The following is a 19,810-nucleotide window of genomic DNA, read 5'->3' as shown; positions in this document are numbered from 1 at the left end:
AAGCAAGGAGATGGATTAAGGGCTGGCCCTGTTCATTCTGCGCATTGGCTTTGCAACTCTGAGAAAGGAATAACATTTTTAAGATAAGTCATTTGGCAGAACGCCTCATCACCAGAACTTTCAAGCAAGCACCAAGACCGAGCTTGGCTGGTGGTGAGAGGGGCACTCCCCGTCAGATCACTGCAAGAGTTATAGCTGGGGGAAAGGAAATTATAATGCGATTAGGCAAGATTAAGGATGCATAGGTTGGGGAAGGAAACTGCAGGGGATGGGCACAATTGAAATGTGGAGCTTGTTCAAGGAGCAGCTACTGCGTGTCCTTGATAAGTATGTACCTGTAAGGCAGGGAGGAAGTGGTCGAGCGAGGGAACCGTGGTTTACGAAAGAAGTTGAAACTCTTGTGAAGAGGAAGAAGGAGACTTATGTAAAGATCAGACATGAAGGCTCAGTTAGGGCGCTTGAGAGTTACAAGTTAGCCAGGAAGGACCTAAAGAGAGAGTTAAGAAGAGCCAGGAGGGGACATGAGAAGTCTTTGGCAGGTAGGATCAAGGAAAACCCTAAAGCTTTCTATAGGTATGTCAGGAATAAAAGAATGACGAGGGTAAGATTAGGGCCAGTCAAGGACAGTAGTGGGAAGTTGTGCGTGGAGTCTGAAGAGATAGGAGAGGCGCTAAATGAATATTTTTTGCAGGAAAAAGACAATGTTGTCAAGGAGAATACTGAGATACAGGCTATTGGACTAGACGGGATTGAGGTTCATAAGGAGGAGGTGCTAGCAATTCTGGAAAGTGTGGAAATAGCTAAGTCCCCTGGGCTGGATGGGATTTATCCTAGGATTCTCTGGGAGGCTAGGGAGGAGATTGCAGAGCCTTTGGCTTTGATCTTTATGTCGTCATTGTCTACAGGAATAGTGCCAGAAGACTGGAGGATAGCAAATGTTGTCCCCTTGTTCAAGAAGGGGAGTAGAGACAACACTGGTAATTATAGACCAGTGAGCCTTACTTCTGTTGTGGGCAAAGTTTTGGAAAGGATTATAAGAAATAGGATTTATAATAATCTAAAAAGGGATAATTTGATTAGGGATATTCAACACAGTTTTGTGAAGGGTAGGTCGTGCCTCACAAACCTTATTGAGTTCTTTGAGAAGGTGACCAAAGAGGTGGATGAGGGTAAAGCAGTTGATGTGGTGTATATGGATTTATGTAAAGCGTTTGATAAGGTTCCCCACTATAAGCTATTGCAGAAAATACGGAAGCATGGGATTGAGGGTGATTTAGTGGTTTGGATCAGGAATTGGCTGGCTGTAAGAAGTTAGAGGGTAGTGGTTGATGGGAAATGTTCATCCTGGAGTTCAGTTACTAGTGGTGTATCGCAAGGATCTGTTTTGGGACCACTGCTGTTTGTCATTTTTATAAATGACCTGGATGAGGGCGTAGAAGGATGGGTTAGTAAATTTGCGGATGACACTAAAGTCAGTGGAGTTGTGGACAGTGCGGAAGGTTGTTGCAGGTTACAGAGGGACATAGATAAACTGCAGAGCTGGGCTGCGAGGTGGCAAATGGAGTTTAATGCAGAAAAGTGTGAGGTGATTCACTTTGGAAGGAGTAACAGGATTACAGAGTACTGGGCTAATGGTAAGATACTTGGTAGTGTGGATGAGCAGAGAGATCTCAGTGTCCATGTGCACAGATCCCTGAAAGTTGGCACCCAGGTTGATAGGGTTGTTGAGAAGGCGTACGGAGTGTTAGCTTTTATTGGTAGAGGGATTGAGTTTCGGAGCCAGGAGGTCATGTTGCAGCTGTACAAAACTCTGGTGCGGCCGCACTTGGAGTATTGCGTACAGTTCTGGTCGCCGCATTATAGGAAGTATGTAGAAGCATTGGAAAGGGTGCAGAGGAGATTTACCAGGATGTTGCCTGGTATGGTGGGAAGATGTTATGAGGAAAGGCTGAGGGACTTGAGGCTGTTTTCATTAGAGAGAAGAAGGTTAAGAGGTAACTTAATAGAGGCATACAAGATGATCAGAGGATTAGATAGGGTGGATAGTGAGAGCCTTTTTCCTCGGATGGTGATAGCTAGCATGAGGGGACATAGCTTTAAATTGAGGGGTGATAGATGTCAGAGGTAGGTTCTTTACTCAGAGAGTAGTAAGGGCGTGGAATGCCCTGCCTGCAGCAATAGTGGACTCGCCAACATTAAGGGCATTTAAGTGGTCATTGGATAAACATATGGATGATATTGGAATAATGTAGGTTAGATGGGCTTTAGATTGGTTTCACTGGTCGGCGCAACATCGAGGGCCGAAGGGCCTGAACTGCGCTGTAATGTTCTATGTTCTATGTTCTATTCCTACACACCTGGAGTCTCACCCCATCTAGATGTTGCCCTCGAGGTGGCTATGGGGGGGGAAGAGATAGTCACACACCCTCTTGTGGAATGTGCCTTTGTAAAGAAGGTCTGGAGAGAGATGAGGTGGTATTTGTTGAGGTTCATTTTGAGCAGCTCTGTGATGCAGGACTCTGTGCTCTACAGGCTGTTCCCAGAGATGCACACTGAGACAAACATCATTCAAGATGACCATCATCCCGGTACCTAAGAAAAACCAAGCAGTATGCCTTAGTGACTATCGGCTGGTGGCTCTGACATCCATCATTATGAAGTGCTTCGAAAGGCTAGTCATGGCACGAATCAATTCCAGCCTCCCGGGCTACCTGGGTCCACTACAGTCTCCCTACCGCCGCAACAGGTCCACAGCAGATGCCATCTCCCTGGCCCTGTACTCAACCCTGGAATACCTAGATAACAAAGACACCTATGTCAGACTCCTATTTATTGACCACAGATCAGCCTTCAACACCATTACTCCTATGAAACCCATCTCCAAACTCTGTGGCCTGGATCCTCCCTCTGCGACTGGATCCTGAACTTCCTAACTCACAGACCACAATCAGTAAGGAGAGGCAAAAACACCTCCTCCACGATCATTCTCAGCACCTGTGCCCCACAAGGCTGTGTCCTCAGCCCCTGACTATACTCCTTATACACCTCTGGCTGCGTGGCCAAATTCCCCTCCAATTTGATTTTCAAGTTTGCTGATGACACCACCATAGTGGGTCGGATCTCAAACAATGATGAGACAGAGTACAGGAATGAGATAGAAAATCTGGTGAACTGATATGGCAACAATAATCTCTCCCTCAATGTCAACAAAATGAAGCGAGATTGTCATCGACTTCAGGAAGCGTAAAGGAGAACATGCCCCTGTCTACATCCACAGGGACAAAGTAGAAAGGGTCGAGAGCTTCAAGTTTTTAGGTGTCCAGATTACCATCTACTTGTCCTGGACCCCCTTGCCAACACTATAGTTAAGAAAACCCACCAATGCCTCTACTTTCTCAGAAGACTAAGGAAATTTGGCATGTCAGCTACTTTTACAGATGCACCATAGAAAGCATTCTTTCTGTTTGTATCACAGCTTGGTATGGCTCCTGCTCTGCCCAAAACCACAAGGAATCACAAAAGGTCACGAATGGACCCCAATCCATCACACAAACCAGTCCCCCATCAATTGACTTTGCCTACACTTCCCGCTGCCTCGCAAAGCAGCCAGCATAATTAAGGACTCCACACACCCCAGACATTCTCTCTTCCACCTTCTTCCGTTGGGAAAAAATACAAAAGTCTGAGGTCACGTGCCAACTGACTCAAGAACAGCTTCTTCCTGCTGCTGTCAGACATTTGAATGGACTTACCTTGCATTAAGATGATCTTTCTCTACATCCTAGCTATGACTGTAACACTAGTTTCTCCACTCTCTCATTTCCTTCTCTATGAACGGTATACTTTGTCTGTATAGAGCACAAAGAGCAATACTTTTCTTGTATGCTAATACATGTATGCTAATAATACGAGCCTGGTGGAGTTCTTCGAAAATGTGACTAAACACATTGACGAAGGGAAGGCGGTAGATGTGGTTTATATGGATTTTAGCAAGGTGTTCGATAAGGTCCCCCATGCAAGGCTTCTGGAAAAAGTGAGAGGGCATGGGATCCAAGGGGCTGCTGCCCAGTGGATCCAGAACTGGCTTGCCCAAAGGAGGCAGAGAGTGGGTATAGATGGGTCTTTTTCTAAATGGAGGTTGGCCACCAGTGGTGTGCCCCAGGGATCTGTTCTGGGACCCTTGCTGTTTGTCATTTTCATAAATGACCTGGATGAGGAAGTGGAGGGATGGGTTGGTAAGTTTGCCGACGACACGAAGGTTGGTGGGGTTGTGGATAGTCTGGAGGGATGTCAGAAGTTACAAAGGGACATAGATAGGATGCAAGACTGGGCGGAGAAGTGGCAGATGGACCTCAACCCAGATAAATGCGTCGTGGTCCATTTTGGTAGGTCAAATGGGATGAAGGAGTACAATGTAAAGGGAAAGACTGTTAGTACTGTAGAGGATCAGAAGGACCTTGGGGGTCCGGGTCCATAGGACTCTAAAATCGGCCCCGCAGGTGGAGGAGGTGGTTAAGAAGGAGTATGGTGTGCTGGCCTTTATCAATCGAGGGATTGAGTTTAGGAGTCCGGGGATAATGATGCAGCTATATAAGACCCTCGTCAGACCCCACTTGGAGTACTGTGCTCAGTTCTGGTCGCCTCACTATCGGAAGGATGTGGAAAAGATTGAAAGGGTGCAGAGGAGATTTACAAGGATGTTGCCTGGATTGAGTGGCACGCCTTATGAGGATAGGCTGAGGGAGCTCGGTCTTTTCTCCTTGGAGAGACGTAGGATGAGAGGAGACCTAATAGAGGTGTATAAGATGTTGAGAGGCATAGATTGGGTGGACTCTCAGAGGCTTTTTCCCAGGGTGGAAATGTCTGCTACGAGAGGACACAGGTTTAAGGTGCTGGGGTGTAGGTACAGGGGAAATGTTAGGGGTAAGTTTTTCACACAGAGGGTGGTGGGCGAGTGGAATCAGCTGCCATCAGTGGTGGTGGAGGCAAACTCAATAGGGTCTTTTAAGAGACTCCTGGATGAGTACATGGAGCTTAATAGGATGGAGGGTTATAGGTAGGTCTAGAAGGTAGGGATGTGTTCGGCACAACTTGTGGGCCGAAGGGCCTGTTTGTGCTGTAGTTTTTCTATGTTCTCTGTGACAATAATAAATCAAATCAAACTGCTGCTGGAGGGTCATCAACTCGGTAAAAGACGCTCTTTGGTTTGCCTTTGTTGATCATCCAGGGCAAAGAATTGTCCTGGACCTAGTGACTGGCACATTCCAAGGTCCAGGACTACGCGCTGAGGGACGCACTCAATCTTGGAACACCCGCTGCCAAGCCACAATGGGGAAAGGTCACTTTCAGCCATAGTGCACTGAGGGGAGGGGAACTGTATAGAACCCCCTTGGACTGTGTGACTCACTCTGAGCGTATATAGTAAATATTACATGGATCACAATTGTATTGAAGCGTCTCAGAATGCAATCTGATTTGGGTAGAAAACATGAATATTATTGTACTTTGTGCGATGGCCATTTTGAACTGTTTGTAGTGCCCTGTCAGATATTTTATGAATAAAGTATATTTTTGCAAAAAAAAGTTTTGTTCTAATTGAATGAAAGTTGCATCGAGCTACAAGAAAAATTAGGGTAACCCTCTACTCGAAACGCTCTACGGGTCAGGAAGTAATCGTGCGGAGAAAAATAAAGTTAACGTTTCAGGTCTGACTGTGACCCTTCGTCAGGTTCCGACCAACCTTGGGGAGTGAAACTCGCTTTCCACTCTCTACAGATGTAATCTTCAGTTTTTAATCCACATTTTCATTGCAGAATCAATGTTGCATCTTTTGCCCTGGATCCGCAGAATAAACCATCATCCAGCCTTACCTCAGAAAGAACATATAACGGGGCAATCCTTCAGGGCATTAAGGGTTAACAAGGCAGATTCTGAACGTCGTCTCTGTCTTTTAAACAGTTCCCCCTCCTCGTCTGCTGCAGTGGTTTTTACTTTGAAAAAAAAACCTCACTTCGTCATCTTGGCTGTGCCGCTATTTTGAAAAGAGTGTCCTCGGGGAACACAAACATAAGCATTAATCCTGAACATCAGGCTTTTAACACACGGATATCCTCAAGCGAGCTGCAGACCAGACTGGACCTGTAACGCTTACTCACCTGCAATTTTCCCATTCAACAAACTCTCTCCCGGGATTTCTGCCAATTGGTAGTTATTGCTGAAGCATGAATCTTGAAGTGCACTAAATTTTAGTCTTGGCGAATAAGATCTGTAATATCTAATCAGGAGTGGGGAATCTCTGTGATAAACCCATGTGAATTGGTGAACCAGTTTAAGTGGTGCTTTCTCAGCATTAACTTGAACATTGGATCAATGTGGCCAGACGCGTGTTTTGTACAGAATTGTGCTGCATTTGCTTGGCAGCTTTTCGCGTGTCTCAGACAGGTTTCTTGAGGACTTCACAAATAATTACCTTAAAACGCGCAGGAACAGATATGTTATTTCGCAGACACCTTTATATTTATTATTGAAGGAAAATATCCTTTGATATGACACAATCTGTTCAATCTCGGGAACACCACAGATTATCGAATATCAGTAAAACATTCTGAGGTGTCACGAGAGTATTGAAATATGTGAAGTATCCGATCTCCATGTCCTTAAATCTTTTGCTTCATTAACTTGTTAGACTGGTGGCACAGTGGTTAGCACTGCTGCCTCACAGTGCCAGGAACCCGGGGTCACTGTCTGTGATGAGTTTGCACGTTCTCCCCGTGTCTGCGTGGGTTTCCTCCGCGTGTTCCGGTTTCCTTCCACAATCCGAAAGACGTGCAGGTTAGGTAATTCTCCCTCAGTGTAGTACCTGAACAGGTGCCGGAGTGTGGTGACTCGCGGATTCTCACAGTAACTGCATTGCAATGTTAATCTAAGCCTACTTGTGACACTTGGGCACGGTGGCACAGTGGTTAGCACTGCTGCCTCATAGCGCCAGGGATCGGGTTCGATTCTGGTTTCGGATCACTGTCAGTGCGGTGTCTGCACGTTCTCCCCGTGTCTGCGTGGGTTTCCTCTGGGTGCTCCGGTTTCCTTCCACAGTCCAAAGATGTGCTGGTTAGGTGGATTGGCCACGCTAAATTACCCCTTAGTGTCAGGGGGATTATCAGGGTAAATGTGTGGGGTTAGGGGATAGGGCCTGGGTGGGATTATGGTTGGTGCAGGCTCGATGGGCCGAATGGCCTCTTTCTGCACTGTAAGGATTGTATAACTTATGACTAATAAATAAACTTTAAAGACTTGTAGCTCTAGACAATCCATCAGGATGTAATTTGAAACACAGCCCATTGAGATAGGGATGGATTTAAATTCCCCACCTGTTTTACATCCCCATCATAATTCCAGGATTTTACAATTTTAAAAAACCTTTCAACTGTCGAATATATTGGCTGAGGGGAAAACGTATCTCGCTCAAATGTTCGTTATCTCCGATTTTTAAAAAAAATTATTGACGGATTTTAGAATTTTCCTAAACCCGTTAAAATCTGAATCTAGCGAGATTTTCCCACTGAATTATGGTAGGACAACGTTGGCTGTATTATGGCTGTAAATAGAGGGACAAAATTCAGCTCCTTCATAAGTAAGAGATCACAATGCAGAGATCACTCTCCGCAGGGGCTAATGTTTAAAAATGTCCCTGAGTTGCAGAGGTTTGAACTAAATACAATCAATGTAGCTTATTTTTAATAAACGTGAGACAGATCCACCTGAACATTGGCTGATTTCACCTGCCGTTTGTTATTTGAAAAAAAAAATTCCTAAGCGTAAACTGCACTGATTTATTTTACAAACGAATTCCTGACGCGTTTTCCAAATAATGTCCTGGGCGACGGCAATGGCCAGCTGTATAAACAACGGCATTAATATCAAAACTAATCTTTAGGCAATTAAACTGTTTTACAACGGAGAGTCTCAGTTGAAAAAAATATAAAGGAATGCAGATTATCGAGAGTTTAGTGTTTATTGTTGGATGTTATTGCTTCATCCTACAAGATCTTGTTTTAGGTTTTATGTGACACTGTCAGACAGCGTCTGTGCTCTCGATCATAGATACACGTGTAATGTATACATATTTCAACCAACGTCTATGTTATCTATTAAATATGTATTGTAAGGCGTCCGTCTAAGTAACTATACTTACATATCTGTCAACCCATGGTGTTTGTATTATCCATTTGATATGTTTTTTGTACTGTGGATTTCTATAGATTCTGCCCATTAATAGTATCCACCAAATATACCATGTCCTTTAGTTACCTATATATGTATACAATACGTGTCCTTCCATATCCAGTCAGTATTTAAGTTATTAAAAATCTATATATATTTACTTACTTTATACGTATTATAGAAAATATTTGTATATTTGCTAATTTATACATTATATACTGTAGAGGTCAAAAAAGAAAATGCTGGATTTTTTTCTTTTGGTTTCAGATTCCAGCAGTAATCTGCTTTTATATACTGTAGAGGTGTTAACCACTGGTCATATTTTGCGTATCATTTAATTATTTGGAGAGCCCAGTGCCGTTGCCTATGTAGCTATCGATGTAACTGAGCTGCCAATTTAAAAAAAAATTTTCTTCCGTGCCGTTTATTTTAACAGTTAGATATATATCTATTTTCTATATATATTTTTTCTAATACTTCCATTTCTATCGACGAGTTCACCTAAATCCATCATATTTTAGCTCGAATTCTTGTAAAAATTCCCATATACCTATATCTAATATATTAATCGTGGAAAATAGAATGACTTTATATTTGAATTAACGATTAACAGCTAAAGGTCTGTCCAATCCGGTAGGACCGCAAAATAACGGGATTCATTTGATGTGACTGAAAGACGGCCGGGACCTGGGGAGGTTCGTTTTAATGTTGGTGTTTATTTGACATTTTCTTCAATCGCGTTCACATCACCAATACATGTATAATATTTGGAAAGCGTTAGGAACACTCGGGCCGGGATTATTTCACACGGATCCGCAGCTAAATGGAAATCTCCCACCTCCACATGAGGGGGCTCATTGTAAATGATTGTGAGATGGGGAGCGGGGTGGAAGGAACCCTGGTTGAAGAATGGGCTCCAGATTTGAGCTTCAAGCTTCGAAACAAAGGTCCAGGGTTTACACTCGAGCGGTGATAAAAATGACACAAACGCACTCAGAGAAACACGACTTGTACTTTTTCAAGGTAGTGAAACCTCTCGTGCCTCTTATATATGACTAAGATTGATGTGTGTGCAAAGTAAGCACTTGATTTGTGTAAGTAATTAAGGGTGTTGTTGGAAAGGAAGTGAGGCAGACACGATCAAACGGTGGATAAAAAACACTTACAAGTGAAACGTTGTCTGTTACGGACACAGTGGTCTCCTCGGGTCCGTTCACTGTGTTGAAGTGTAACTGCAGTGAGCCTGGGGCGGGGAGGGGAGAAGTCCGATCTCTATAACATTTCCAACTTCCCTCAGTTCTGATGAAAGGTCACACTGACCTCTCTCTCCACTGTTGCTCACTGACCTGCTGCGTATCGGCAGCATTCTCCCCGTTTAGTAGGGAGAGGGGTTAGCCCAACTGAAAACATCAGGCCAAAACAAAATAAGAACGGTCTGGTTATTGGAGTGTATTTCTCAAAGGCCACACGCACATATAATAAATAGCGTCTGTTACATCCTCAGATGTCCTCATTCTTTGCAGCCAACGAAGTAATCTGTCGCCGCAGTCACTGTCGTAATGCAGGAAAGGTGAGTCGAGATGCACAGTAAGATCCCACAAACAACAATACGGTAATGCCGTGTTTTAGTGATGTCGGTTTACACACGCATTTACACACGCCTACATACACACGTACATATGCGCACACATGTATCCATGTATTTATGCATATACAGTAAGAAGTTTAACAACACCAGGTTAAAGTCCAACAGGTTTATTTGGTAGCAAAAGCCACACAAGCTTTCGGAGCTGCAAGCCCCTTCTTCAGGTGAGTGTTCTTCAGGTGCCCCTTCTTCACTCACCTGAAGAAGGGGCTTGCAGCTCCGAAAGCTTGTGTGGCTTTTGCTACCAAATAAACCTGTTGGACTTTAACCTGGTATTGTTAAACTTCTTACTGTATTTACCCCAGTCCAACGCCGGCATCTCCACTTTATGCATATACACAAACGCCACTATAGACGCAAACATAACATAAAACCACTTGTACACACACATACACACAAACACTGCTGTACACACATACACACAAACACTGCTGTACACACATACAAACAAACACTGCTGTACACACATACAAACACTGCTGTACACACATACACACAAACACTGCTGTACACACATACAAACAAACACTGCTGTACACACATACAAACACTGCTGTACACACATACACACAAACACTGCTGTACACACATACACACAAACACTGCTGTGCACACACACACTTCTATTCAGAAGAATAAACATTATTTTGATTATTCCTGATATGTTTTTATTAACTAAAACGCACACATTTGCCTGCACAAGGCTGCTTCCTGCTGTCCATTTATTTTTTTTACCTGGTTTAAGAAGTTGTGCATCTATCGCAGTTTCCTCAGCCCGTTTGTAGGGGTGGATCGGTGGCAATGCTACGAGTGAAAAGGACGATATCCCCCGACCACCCGTGGAGGGTTTGGGAAGGGGGAGTTGGGGAGGGGAAATTGGGGAGAGGGAGTTGGAGTTGGGGAGAGGGAGTTGGAGTTGGGGAGGGAGGTTGGGAAGGGGAGTTGGGGAGGGGGAGTTAGGGAGGTGGAGTTGGGAGTTTTGGGGGTTGGGGCTGCTGGGGGTGGTTGGAGGGTGCGGGGTGGTTGGGGGGGGGCTGCTGGGGGTTGGGGCTGCTGGGGTGGTTGGAGGGTGCGGGGGGGGGGCGGCTGCTGGGGGTTGGGGCTGCTGGGGTGGTTGGAGGGTGCGGGGGAGGGGGCGGCTGCTGGGGTTGGGGCTGCTGGGGGTGGTTGAAGGGGGGGGGGGGGCGGCTGCTGGTTGCTGTGATGGGAAGCAGTAATCTCGCTGGCTGTGGTCGCAGTCCGGATGATTCAGACTCTCCGCCCAGCGATGTGGCGACAGAACTAGCGGAGAACATGAGCAGAGAGAGTTAGCAGAGAGACAAGAACAAACCAGAGTTCTCAAAAAAATATTTCGCCGTTAATAAAAATGGAAGTGCAGGTGAAGAAATACGAAAGGTAGTTATAGATTTATCACTGATAACTGAGTTAGAAAGATCGAATAATTGGGATCGATTGGAATGATATATCACTAATCTATAATATCCGAAACTGACCTCGGGAATGGAAGGAGACGCGGAGATGCCAGTAATTCAGTCAGAAAAGGGCTGTGGAGCTGAGATGTTGCGTTTAACAGGACGGGAGTGACTCCCCAGCGAGTGGGGGAACCAAGGGGAGATCTCAGTCATTGCTGCATCCTCGCTATTTATATAAATGTATATTTGTGTAAATTTATATAAATGTATATTTGTGTATAATTATATAAATGTACCCCCCTCAAAGAAAGATCAGGGATGCTTATTACTGGAGACTAACAGTGAATCGGGAAGCGAATCCAATGCTGGAATATCGACTAAAAGCGGAAAGTGCGAGAGCTCTTGGCAAAAGGGCATCGACCTGAAACATAAATCTCTTCTCCCGCCTCAGATGTTGCCTGACCCATTGCGTGTTTCCGAGTATTTTCTCTGTTCTTACTAACTCAGCCAAGAAAGGAATTTAAACAAAACCTGCGAGGTTTAAGGTTACTGGATTAAACTGCATTTATTAATCTGCATTTCTAACCCGCTACTTGGAGATAAACATTGCGGTTGGACCTTTCATGTCCAATGCACAAAGTAATCTCAGCCGCCAAGAGCAAACAGGCGGGCGCAAGGGGAGGGCGGGGAAATTGGGAACGGAAACGGTCTGCAATCTCTCTGCCGTTCGCCCATTCAAAATCCTCCTCGGGTGTCAGGTTATCACATTGTTCTGGGCGAGATTGCATTTAAATAGCCCCCAGTCGCGGGAATCGCCGCACTTGCTTCTGCTCCGCACCAATCCAGGAGGCGACAGCAGCAGACTTGGGGAGCGGGAGTTGCGCCGTTTGCAGCACCGGCTGATGTTACTGCTTTCTCCGGAGGGAAGGGTCTCAGCAGCCCCCAAGTCCCCCATCCACCCCACCCTGTGTGTGAGAGAGCGTGTGTCCCACCCAAACAGCCATGAGAACACCAGGAGAGTGGGATGTGTCGGTCTAAATGGATTGGAGTCGTTTCTTGAATAGAGGGGGGAAAAGAGCTTAAACTTTTATTCACTGAGACTTAATATTGACATTTGAAAGAATTCTGCGGAAGGACAGTCTCTGGCTCTCTGACTCTGGGTGTATTAAGGTGACAGCAATCCCCGGGAGAAGCTCAGACATTTGGTGAATTGTCGCTGAGGTTTTTTGGTCTCTGTCCATGTTATGCCCTCCCTGGTATCCAACTGCACAGAATTGGTTTCCTTCTGCAAGAATCCCTCTTCCAACTGGACTATATAAAAGAAGCCCCAATATTGACCAGCCCAGCTGCCTAGGGGCACCGCTCTCTCTCTCTGCTGCTGGGACGGGGTTTTATTCACACACAGACTCGGGGGCAATGATGATTTCCAATAAGACTTGTACTTTGGGACGGGCGCTGGGGAGGGAGCTGGTGATGGAGAAGGGGCTGCTGGCCACTCCGCCCCTCCAGCTGCTGCTGGCCGCCGCCTTCTCCCTGCTGCTGGCGCTGCACGGCTGGCGCTGGCTGGAGGGGCGGCAGCGGGGCGGCGGCCGGAGGAGCCCTCCCCCGCCCGGCCCCTTCCCGTGGCCGCTGATCGGCAACGCGGCGCAGGTGGGCCGGGTGCCGCACCTCTCCTTCTGGCGGATGGCGCAGAAGTACGGCAGCGTGTTCCGCCTCAAGCTGGGCAGCCGCACGGTGGTGGTGCTGAACGGGGAGGAGGCCATCCGCCAGGCGCTGGTGCGCAAGGCGGGCGACTTCTCGGGCCGGCCGGACTTCGCCTCCTTCGGGGTGGTGTCGGGGGGCCGCAGCCTGGCGTTCCGCAGCCACGGGGAGCTGTGGAGGCTGCACCGCAAGGTGGCGCACTCGACGGTGCGGGCCTTCTCCAGCAGCGAGGCGGGCGGGCGGCGGGCCTTCGAGCAGCATGTGGTGTGCGAGATGGAGCAGCTGATCGGCCTCTTCCTCAGCCGCAGCCGGGGCGGCGCCTACTTCGACCCGCTGCTCAGCGTGGTGGTGGCCGTGGCCAACGTGATGAGCGCCGTGTGCTTCGGCAAGCGCTACAGCCACGACGACCAGGAGTTCCGCTCGCTGCTGTCCAAGAACGAGCGCTTCGGGCAGACGGTGGGCGCGGGCAGCCTGGTGGACCTGATGCCCTGGCTCCAGTACTTCCCCAACCCGGTGCGCAGCCTCTACCGCGACTTCCAGCGCCTCAACCGCGACTTCCACCGCTTCGTCAGCGACAAGGGCCGCCAGCACCGCCGCCTCTTCCGGCGGGAGCGGCGGGTGCGCGACATGATGGACGCCTTCATCCGCACCATCGAGCACGACGGCGCGGGCGGCGGCGGCGAGCGCGGCCTCCGCCTCAGCCCCGACTACGTGGACTCCACCGTCAGCGACATCTTCGGCGCCAGCCAGGACACGCTGTCCACCGCGCTGCTCTGGATGACCCTGTACCTGGTGTGGTGGCCCGAGGTGCAGCGCAAGGTGCAGGAGGAGCTGGACCGGGTGGTGGGCCGCCAGCGCATCCCCAGCATCGAGGACCAGGCCCGCATGCCCTACCTCAGGGCCTTCCTGCACGAAGCCATGCGCTTCAGCAGCTTCGTGTCGCTCACCATCCCGCACGCCACCACCCGCGACACCCACCTCAACGGCTACCGCATCGACAAGGGCACCGTGGTCTTCGTCAACCAGTGGTCGGTCAACCACGACCCGCACAAGTGGCGCCGGCCCGAGCTCTTCGACCCCGGCCGCTTCCTGAGCGCGGACGGCAGCTTCGACAAGGACCTGGCCAGCCGGGTCATGATCTTCTCGGTGGGCAGGAGGAGGTGCATCGGCGACCAGCTGGCCAACATGCAGCTCTTCCTGTCCGTCTCGCTGCTGCTGCACCAGTGCAACCTGACCGCCAACCCCGGCGAGCGGCTGAGCCTGGACTTCACCTACGGCCTGTCTCTCAAACCCAAGACCTTCACCATCAATGTGAGCCTGCGGGACTCCATGGAGCCTCTGCAGGCGGCTGTGCAGAGGATCCAGCAAGAGGACCACCAGTAACTGCTGCCACTTCTCCCAGGGTCAACAACCACATTCTGAAAGGGTTTACATTTATTGTTAAAAATAATTCCAAACAAGTCCTGGCGCCGCTTTAATGCTTGTTGTTGATTTTAACCTGGTTGTATCGAATGGTCAATGTGCCAGGGATTGATTTAATTTGATTCATTATTGTCACGTATTGACATACAGTGAAAAGCATACCGTTCATAGAGAAGGAGAGAGTGCAGAATGTAGTGTTACATTCATAGCTAGGGTGTAGAGAAAGATCAACTTAATGCGAGGTGTGTCCATTCAAAAGTCTGACGGCAGCAGGGAAGAAGCTGTTCTTGAGTCGGCTGGTAAGTGACCTCAGACTTTTGTATCTGACTGCCGAGAACGTAACCAGACGGCACAAGGTTTGAGTGAAACCTGGTACTCTTTGAAACATACATTGAAACATTCCCGTCTTTGGAGGGAGACTAAAGGGGGAACGTTTTTTACAAATTGGCTAATTGACGGAGGGACCTGATACATAGATTCGAAGTAAGACAAGTATCTTTTTAAGAGTTTATGTTTAAGAGAATATGTTTGCACATATCAACTCTTTCACCCCCAGGTTCGTTTTCCTGTGTCAGAACTTAGTAACATTAAATGGTCCCATGACTGTTTAGTAGGTCTGAAAATAAAGTTGATCTAGATGCGCGCGGCCGGGGAGCTTCTGCTGAGGTTTACATAGCAAAACAGTCAGCGCTATTCTGATAGTAATTCGCTGCTTGGAGCTATTGGCAAACACTTTCAATACTGTAGCACTGTCCCCATCGCCGCTTCCGCATTTTCAATAATGTGATGATTTGAAACAGTCAGTGCAGCCCGACACTTCTCAATCTTTATTTCTGGTGAGTGGTCCGCGCTGTCCGGTAGCCTCCACCCCCACCACAAACCCAAGCCCAGTTCTTCACCCCTTGCCGCCACTCTCTTTCCTAGCTAGCTGCCAAGTGGGGACAGAGCAGTTACTGAAACTACAGCCACTGGCTATATCCTGGGTTCCTTAGTGCTTTAGGTAGAGCCAGGATTTGTTTCTAACTGAAGGGGATATCCAGGATTGGAGATACAGGAACAGACGCAAACTCTTGTCACGCTGCCACTTCACTCCGATCAGATTTCCCCCGCTTGTCTGGCGCTGCACAATCAAAACAAAAAGGTTTTGGTATTGTATCTGAAGTATTTTGCCGTTCCCTAGAACTGGTACTATGTGAATGCTAAATCCATGGGCAAACTGAATAGGTTGTCGTGAGGGACAGCGCAGTGTTGCTGCAGGACAGGTAGTCGGAAATGGGAAGGATTGAATCTTGTCCAACATTGCAAGCTGTGTGACTCCGACAGCCCCATATGAAAGGCGAGGCTGTTTCATAGTTCACACAGATCGCTTGCCCCAAAATCATTTTATACTCACAATAATCCACGCCCAATTAAATGCTTTGCCTGCACCTTAATCTCACTGCAACAGCTTTTGCGGTGATGCTATTGCATTCAACCGAAATCAAACCCGCCGATCACACTCTCTGTAAAACGGGCTTTCAGTGTTCACAATGAGTACAGATTCAGTGACAGTTTTAAATCAATGACTTTCCTGTAATATCGCATTATATTATAAGGTAGAGCATCATACAGCAGTAACGGAGCTGGAAGATCCGAATAAAGCGTGGATAAGTAGCGTGGATCAGGCATGCAGTAAGTGACCAGGCTGCTGATAAAGGCAACATTACAAGAACTAACATAACTACAGTGGAGACCATTAATAATTATGCCTTTATGTGTTGAAGGAATCTCCATACAAATCATTATGAGCAGGGGTGCGGGGAAGGGCACTTAATGCGGAGGGCTGGTGCAGACGCGATGGGCCGAATGGCCTCATTCAGTGCCGGAACAATCCTGTTAGAAATCAATACAATGACAACATTTGGCAGGATCAAGCTCTTGATGGCAACCAGAACTGCCGTTTGTTACAGAACCAAAAAAAGTCATTGTATTTTTTTTAAAAACCCTAACTGCGAACTCAGTTGATTAAGGCCCAGCCTGGTATAAGACTGACCATTACAGAAGCCGACTGCTTGATATCCGGAGCCCGGACGAAGGGTCATCCAAACTCGAAACGTTAGCTCTATTCTCTCCCCACAGGTGCTTTCAGACCCTCTGGAATTTTCCAGTATTTTCTGTTTTTGTTTCAGATTCCAGCACCCGCAGTATTTTGCTTTGATGTTTGATATCCGCCCTGTGCTGTTAGCTGGTCTCAGCCGAAAAAAAAACAATTGGCCTATTCCCATTCAACATTTCTATATTTGTATTGGGTACAATCCATTCGGTAAAACTAAACAAATCCTCTTTTGAGAAAGAACAAGGGAAATATGTTACTGTCTGTGGGGTACTTTGATTACTTCCATGCATCTCCTTTGTAAATGCATTATCTGGTTAAATGAATGATCTACTGCTTATTGTTTTGCTTCTGAGAAAACCAGACTCGCTACAGAAAACTGGACCTAAATTTAAGCCTCAAATGTTGGCGGATTTCAATGCAGCAGAGGTAAAGTGCTTCCCATATGTTAATGTTCCTATCCTTCATGTCTAATTGTGTGAGGTCGGACCAATCATCCCTCACACTGAGACAATTGTTGAAAATTAAAATTTTCACATAAAACTTCCTCGTCATGAAAGTATATTTTCTACTTCCTTATCTCCATCCTGCACAGGGCCACATTTGACCAGATGTAGCAGGTTTATTTTGGATAGGAGTACTTAAATCAGGCAATCTAAATAATGGCTTCCAACAGAAGTGTTGACATCTCACAGTGCAACTTCATTGCTACAGCAGACCACAACCTATAACAAAACACAAGGGTCAACTGATTATGTAAATCCTGTGGGAATTTTGCAAAATGATATAAGGTGCAAAAATGCATAAGATATTTTCACTATGCAGAATATCTAGATTATTTAAGTTTCTCCAGCAGAAATCACCCTGCCATTGATTGAACTTTGAAATCAAATCACCAGCAGTGAAAGCAACAGTGATTTCAAAAATTCATTTTCTGATGCAATCTTTAACAATGTTTTCAGTTGTTAGATTCAGTAAATTTAGGGAACATTGCTAAGGATCTTAGGACAATCAAAATTATACTGGGATTGAATTAATATGCACACTTTTTAGTTTGATGCATTGCATTGGAAATATTAGAAGTCAAATGGATTGGCAGATAATAGCCGCATACTGCCTGTTCCAGTGACAAATTCAGGCGAGTTAATGTGGCCATGTCTGCACATTAAAACTATCCTAGAACTGACAGTAAATTTGTTACTTGCAAAGATATGATAGTTTGTGTTTGGCAAACTGGAGGTGACTTTATTGTGTATTTTGTGGAGGAGGTGCATGTATTTTTAAAAGCATTGTGTAATGTGAGAAGTTCAAGGACTGCATTAGTTTAAAACAAACCCTTGGCATATGATCCTTTGACAACCTTTTATTCCACTACTGTACATAACCATTGCCCAATCTCTGACTACTGTGCCCTGTAATTAAGTATAATTATTTCCCTGAACCCATACAATATCTCAGGTGATTGCTGCCTATGTGGAATTTCCAGACTTAGCCTATATCTGTGAACTGCTGTCAAATACTGTTTTTTTATGTATATATTTGTTAGATCAGATATGACATTCCTTTCTTCCTACTCATTTTAAATGTGATTGATCTGTCCTACAAAATAGGAAATATTGTTATATATTTATACATTTGTATGGTTGTAATAATATAAGATACATGTGATAAATCATATTTAAGATTTGTATTTTTATATTGTCTCATAAGCTTTAAAACATTTAGATGGCTGCTACAATTTCTTTTTATTTCTTCCAAGTTCAATGTTCCATAATTTAACTTGCACATCTGCATTTTTGAGCTTTGACTATATATTTTAAATTTGTATATATATATATCAATGAAATGTATAATATATTTACAGTAATCAGTCATTGTTGAAAAAGCTGTTAAAGATATAGAATTTTATGAAGTGGAACTGTTTCCTAACATTAAGCTTAACCATTCTGTATTTCAATACACATAATAATCCCATAAATTATATCATAGTTGTGAGTTGTAAATTGAAAAGCAAAAATATAGCACTTTGAGCATGTTGTGTATTGATATAGTCAACAAGCCGTACTTAAATCTGTTCAGTGGTTTGTGTTTGCTCGCTAGGTATTAAAAAGTGCTCTAATCAAAATATGGTTCAATTGTTCTATGATTTAAATGAGATTGATTGATGTTAACTACTGCTTTCAAACGGATAAGTTATAGTATCTCCTCCATTCACCCCGCACTCTCTCACACCATCACTGAAATAATTCACTAAACATACTGATGATGTGCTGAATGGTTTAAAAGATGCAAAGTTCCATTTAAAAAGTGGTGATGGATTCCATAACAATGGAATGAAAAGGAAAACCCACATGTGCTCAGAGTTTAGGGCATGTTGTCCAAGTAATGATAGAAATATTGAAGATAGGAGCAGGAGGAGGCCATTTGGCCCTTTGAGCCTGCTCCGCCATTCATTACGATCATGGCTGATCATCCAACTCAATAGCCTAATCCTGCTTTCTCCCCATAATCTTTGATCACATTTGCCCCAAGTGCTATATCCAGCTGCCTCTTGAATACATACAATGTTTTGGCATCAACTACTTCCTGTGGCAATGAATTCCACAGGCTCACCACTCTTTGAGTGAAGGAATATCTCCTCACCAAATGGTCTATCCTGAATCCTCAGACTATGACCCCTGGTTCTGGATTCCCTTGCCATCAGGAACATCTACCCTGTCCTGTTAGAATTTTATAAGTCTATGAGATACCCCCGATTCGTCTGAACTCCAGTGAAAACAATCCTAACGTAGTCAATCCCTCCTCATACACCAGTCCCACCATTCCCGGGATCAACCTGGAAAACCAGGTGATGATTTGGGTGATTTGCTGTAGTGCATTCTATAAATAGAATATCCTGAAGCCACCAGGGCACCTGTAGCAGAGGGAAGGATGTTGACTTCAGTGGCAGGGGTGATACATTTAGCCGGATTTACTGCCTTATAAGATGCAATCTACAAGATATTAAGCCATGGCCACACTCAGTAGAGAATGGGCTTGGATGCAGAGTTTCAGCTTTAAACTATTGAACAGGGTGGTACAGTGGTTAGCACTGCTGCCTCACAGTGCCAGGGACCCGGGTTCGATTCCCGGCTTGGGTCACGAGAGTCTGCATGTTCTCCCTGCCACTGCGTGAGTTTCCTCCGGGTGCTCCGGTTTTCTCCCACAATCTGTGGGCTAAGTGCATTGGCTTTGCTAAATTCTACCTCCAGTGTACTCGAACAGGTGTTGGAATGTGGCAACTAGGGGATTTTCACAGTAACTTCATTGCAGTGTTAA

At 45.9% G+C, this 19,810-nt stretch overlaps 1 protein-coding gene across 1 annotated transcript; it reads left to right on the top strand.

Moving 5' to 3' along the window:
- Positions 1 to 12,205: 12,205 nt before the first annotated feature.
- cyp1b1 (cytochrome P450, family 1, subfamily B, polypeptide 1) lies at positions 12,206 to 18,607 on the top strand. Its single transcript, XM_078212268.1, has one exon. It carries the CDS (start codon positions 12,517 to 12,519, stop codon positions 14,359 to 14,361), a length of 1,845 nt encoding a protein of 614 aa, XP_078068394.1. The 5' UTR covers positions 12,206 to 12,516; the 3' UTR covers positions 14,362 to 18,607.
- The last annotated feature ends 1,203 nt before the right edge of the window (positions 18,608 to 19,810 follow it).

This window comes from Mustelus asterias, chromosome 5 (assembly GCF_964213995.1).
Source record: "Mustelus asterias chromosome 5, sMusAst1.hap1.1, whole genome shotgun sequence".
In the NCBI taxonomy this organism is placed as follows: Eukaryota; Metazoa; Chordata; class Chondrichthyes; order Carcharhiniformes; family Triakidae; genus Mustelus; species Mustelus asterias.
This window is presented reverse-complemented; position numbering and strand designations above follow the sequence as displayed.

What these genes read in the sequence shown, in the direction of transcription:
- cyp1b1 (XM_078212268.1), top strand. Translation starts at nt 12,517, where the DNA reads ATGTTATGCCCTCCCTGGTATCCAACTGCACAGAATTGGTTTCCTTCT.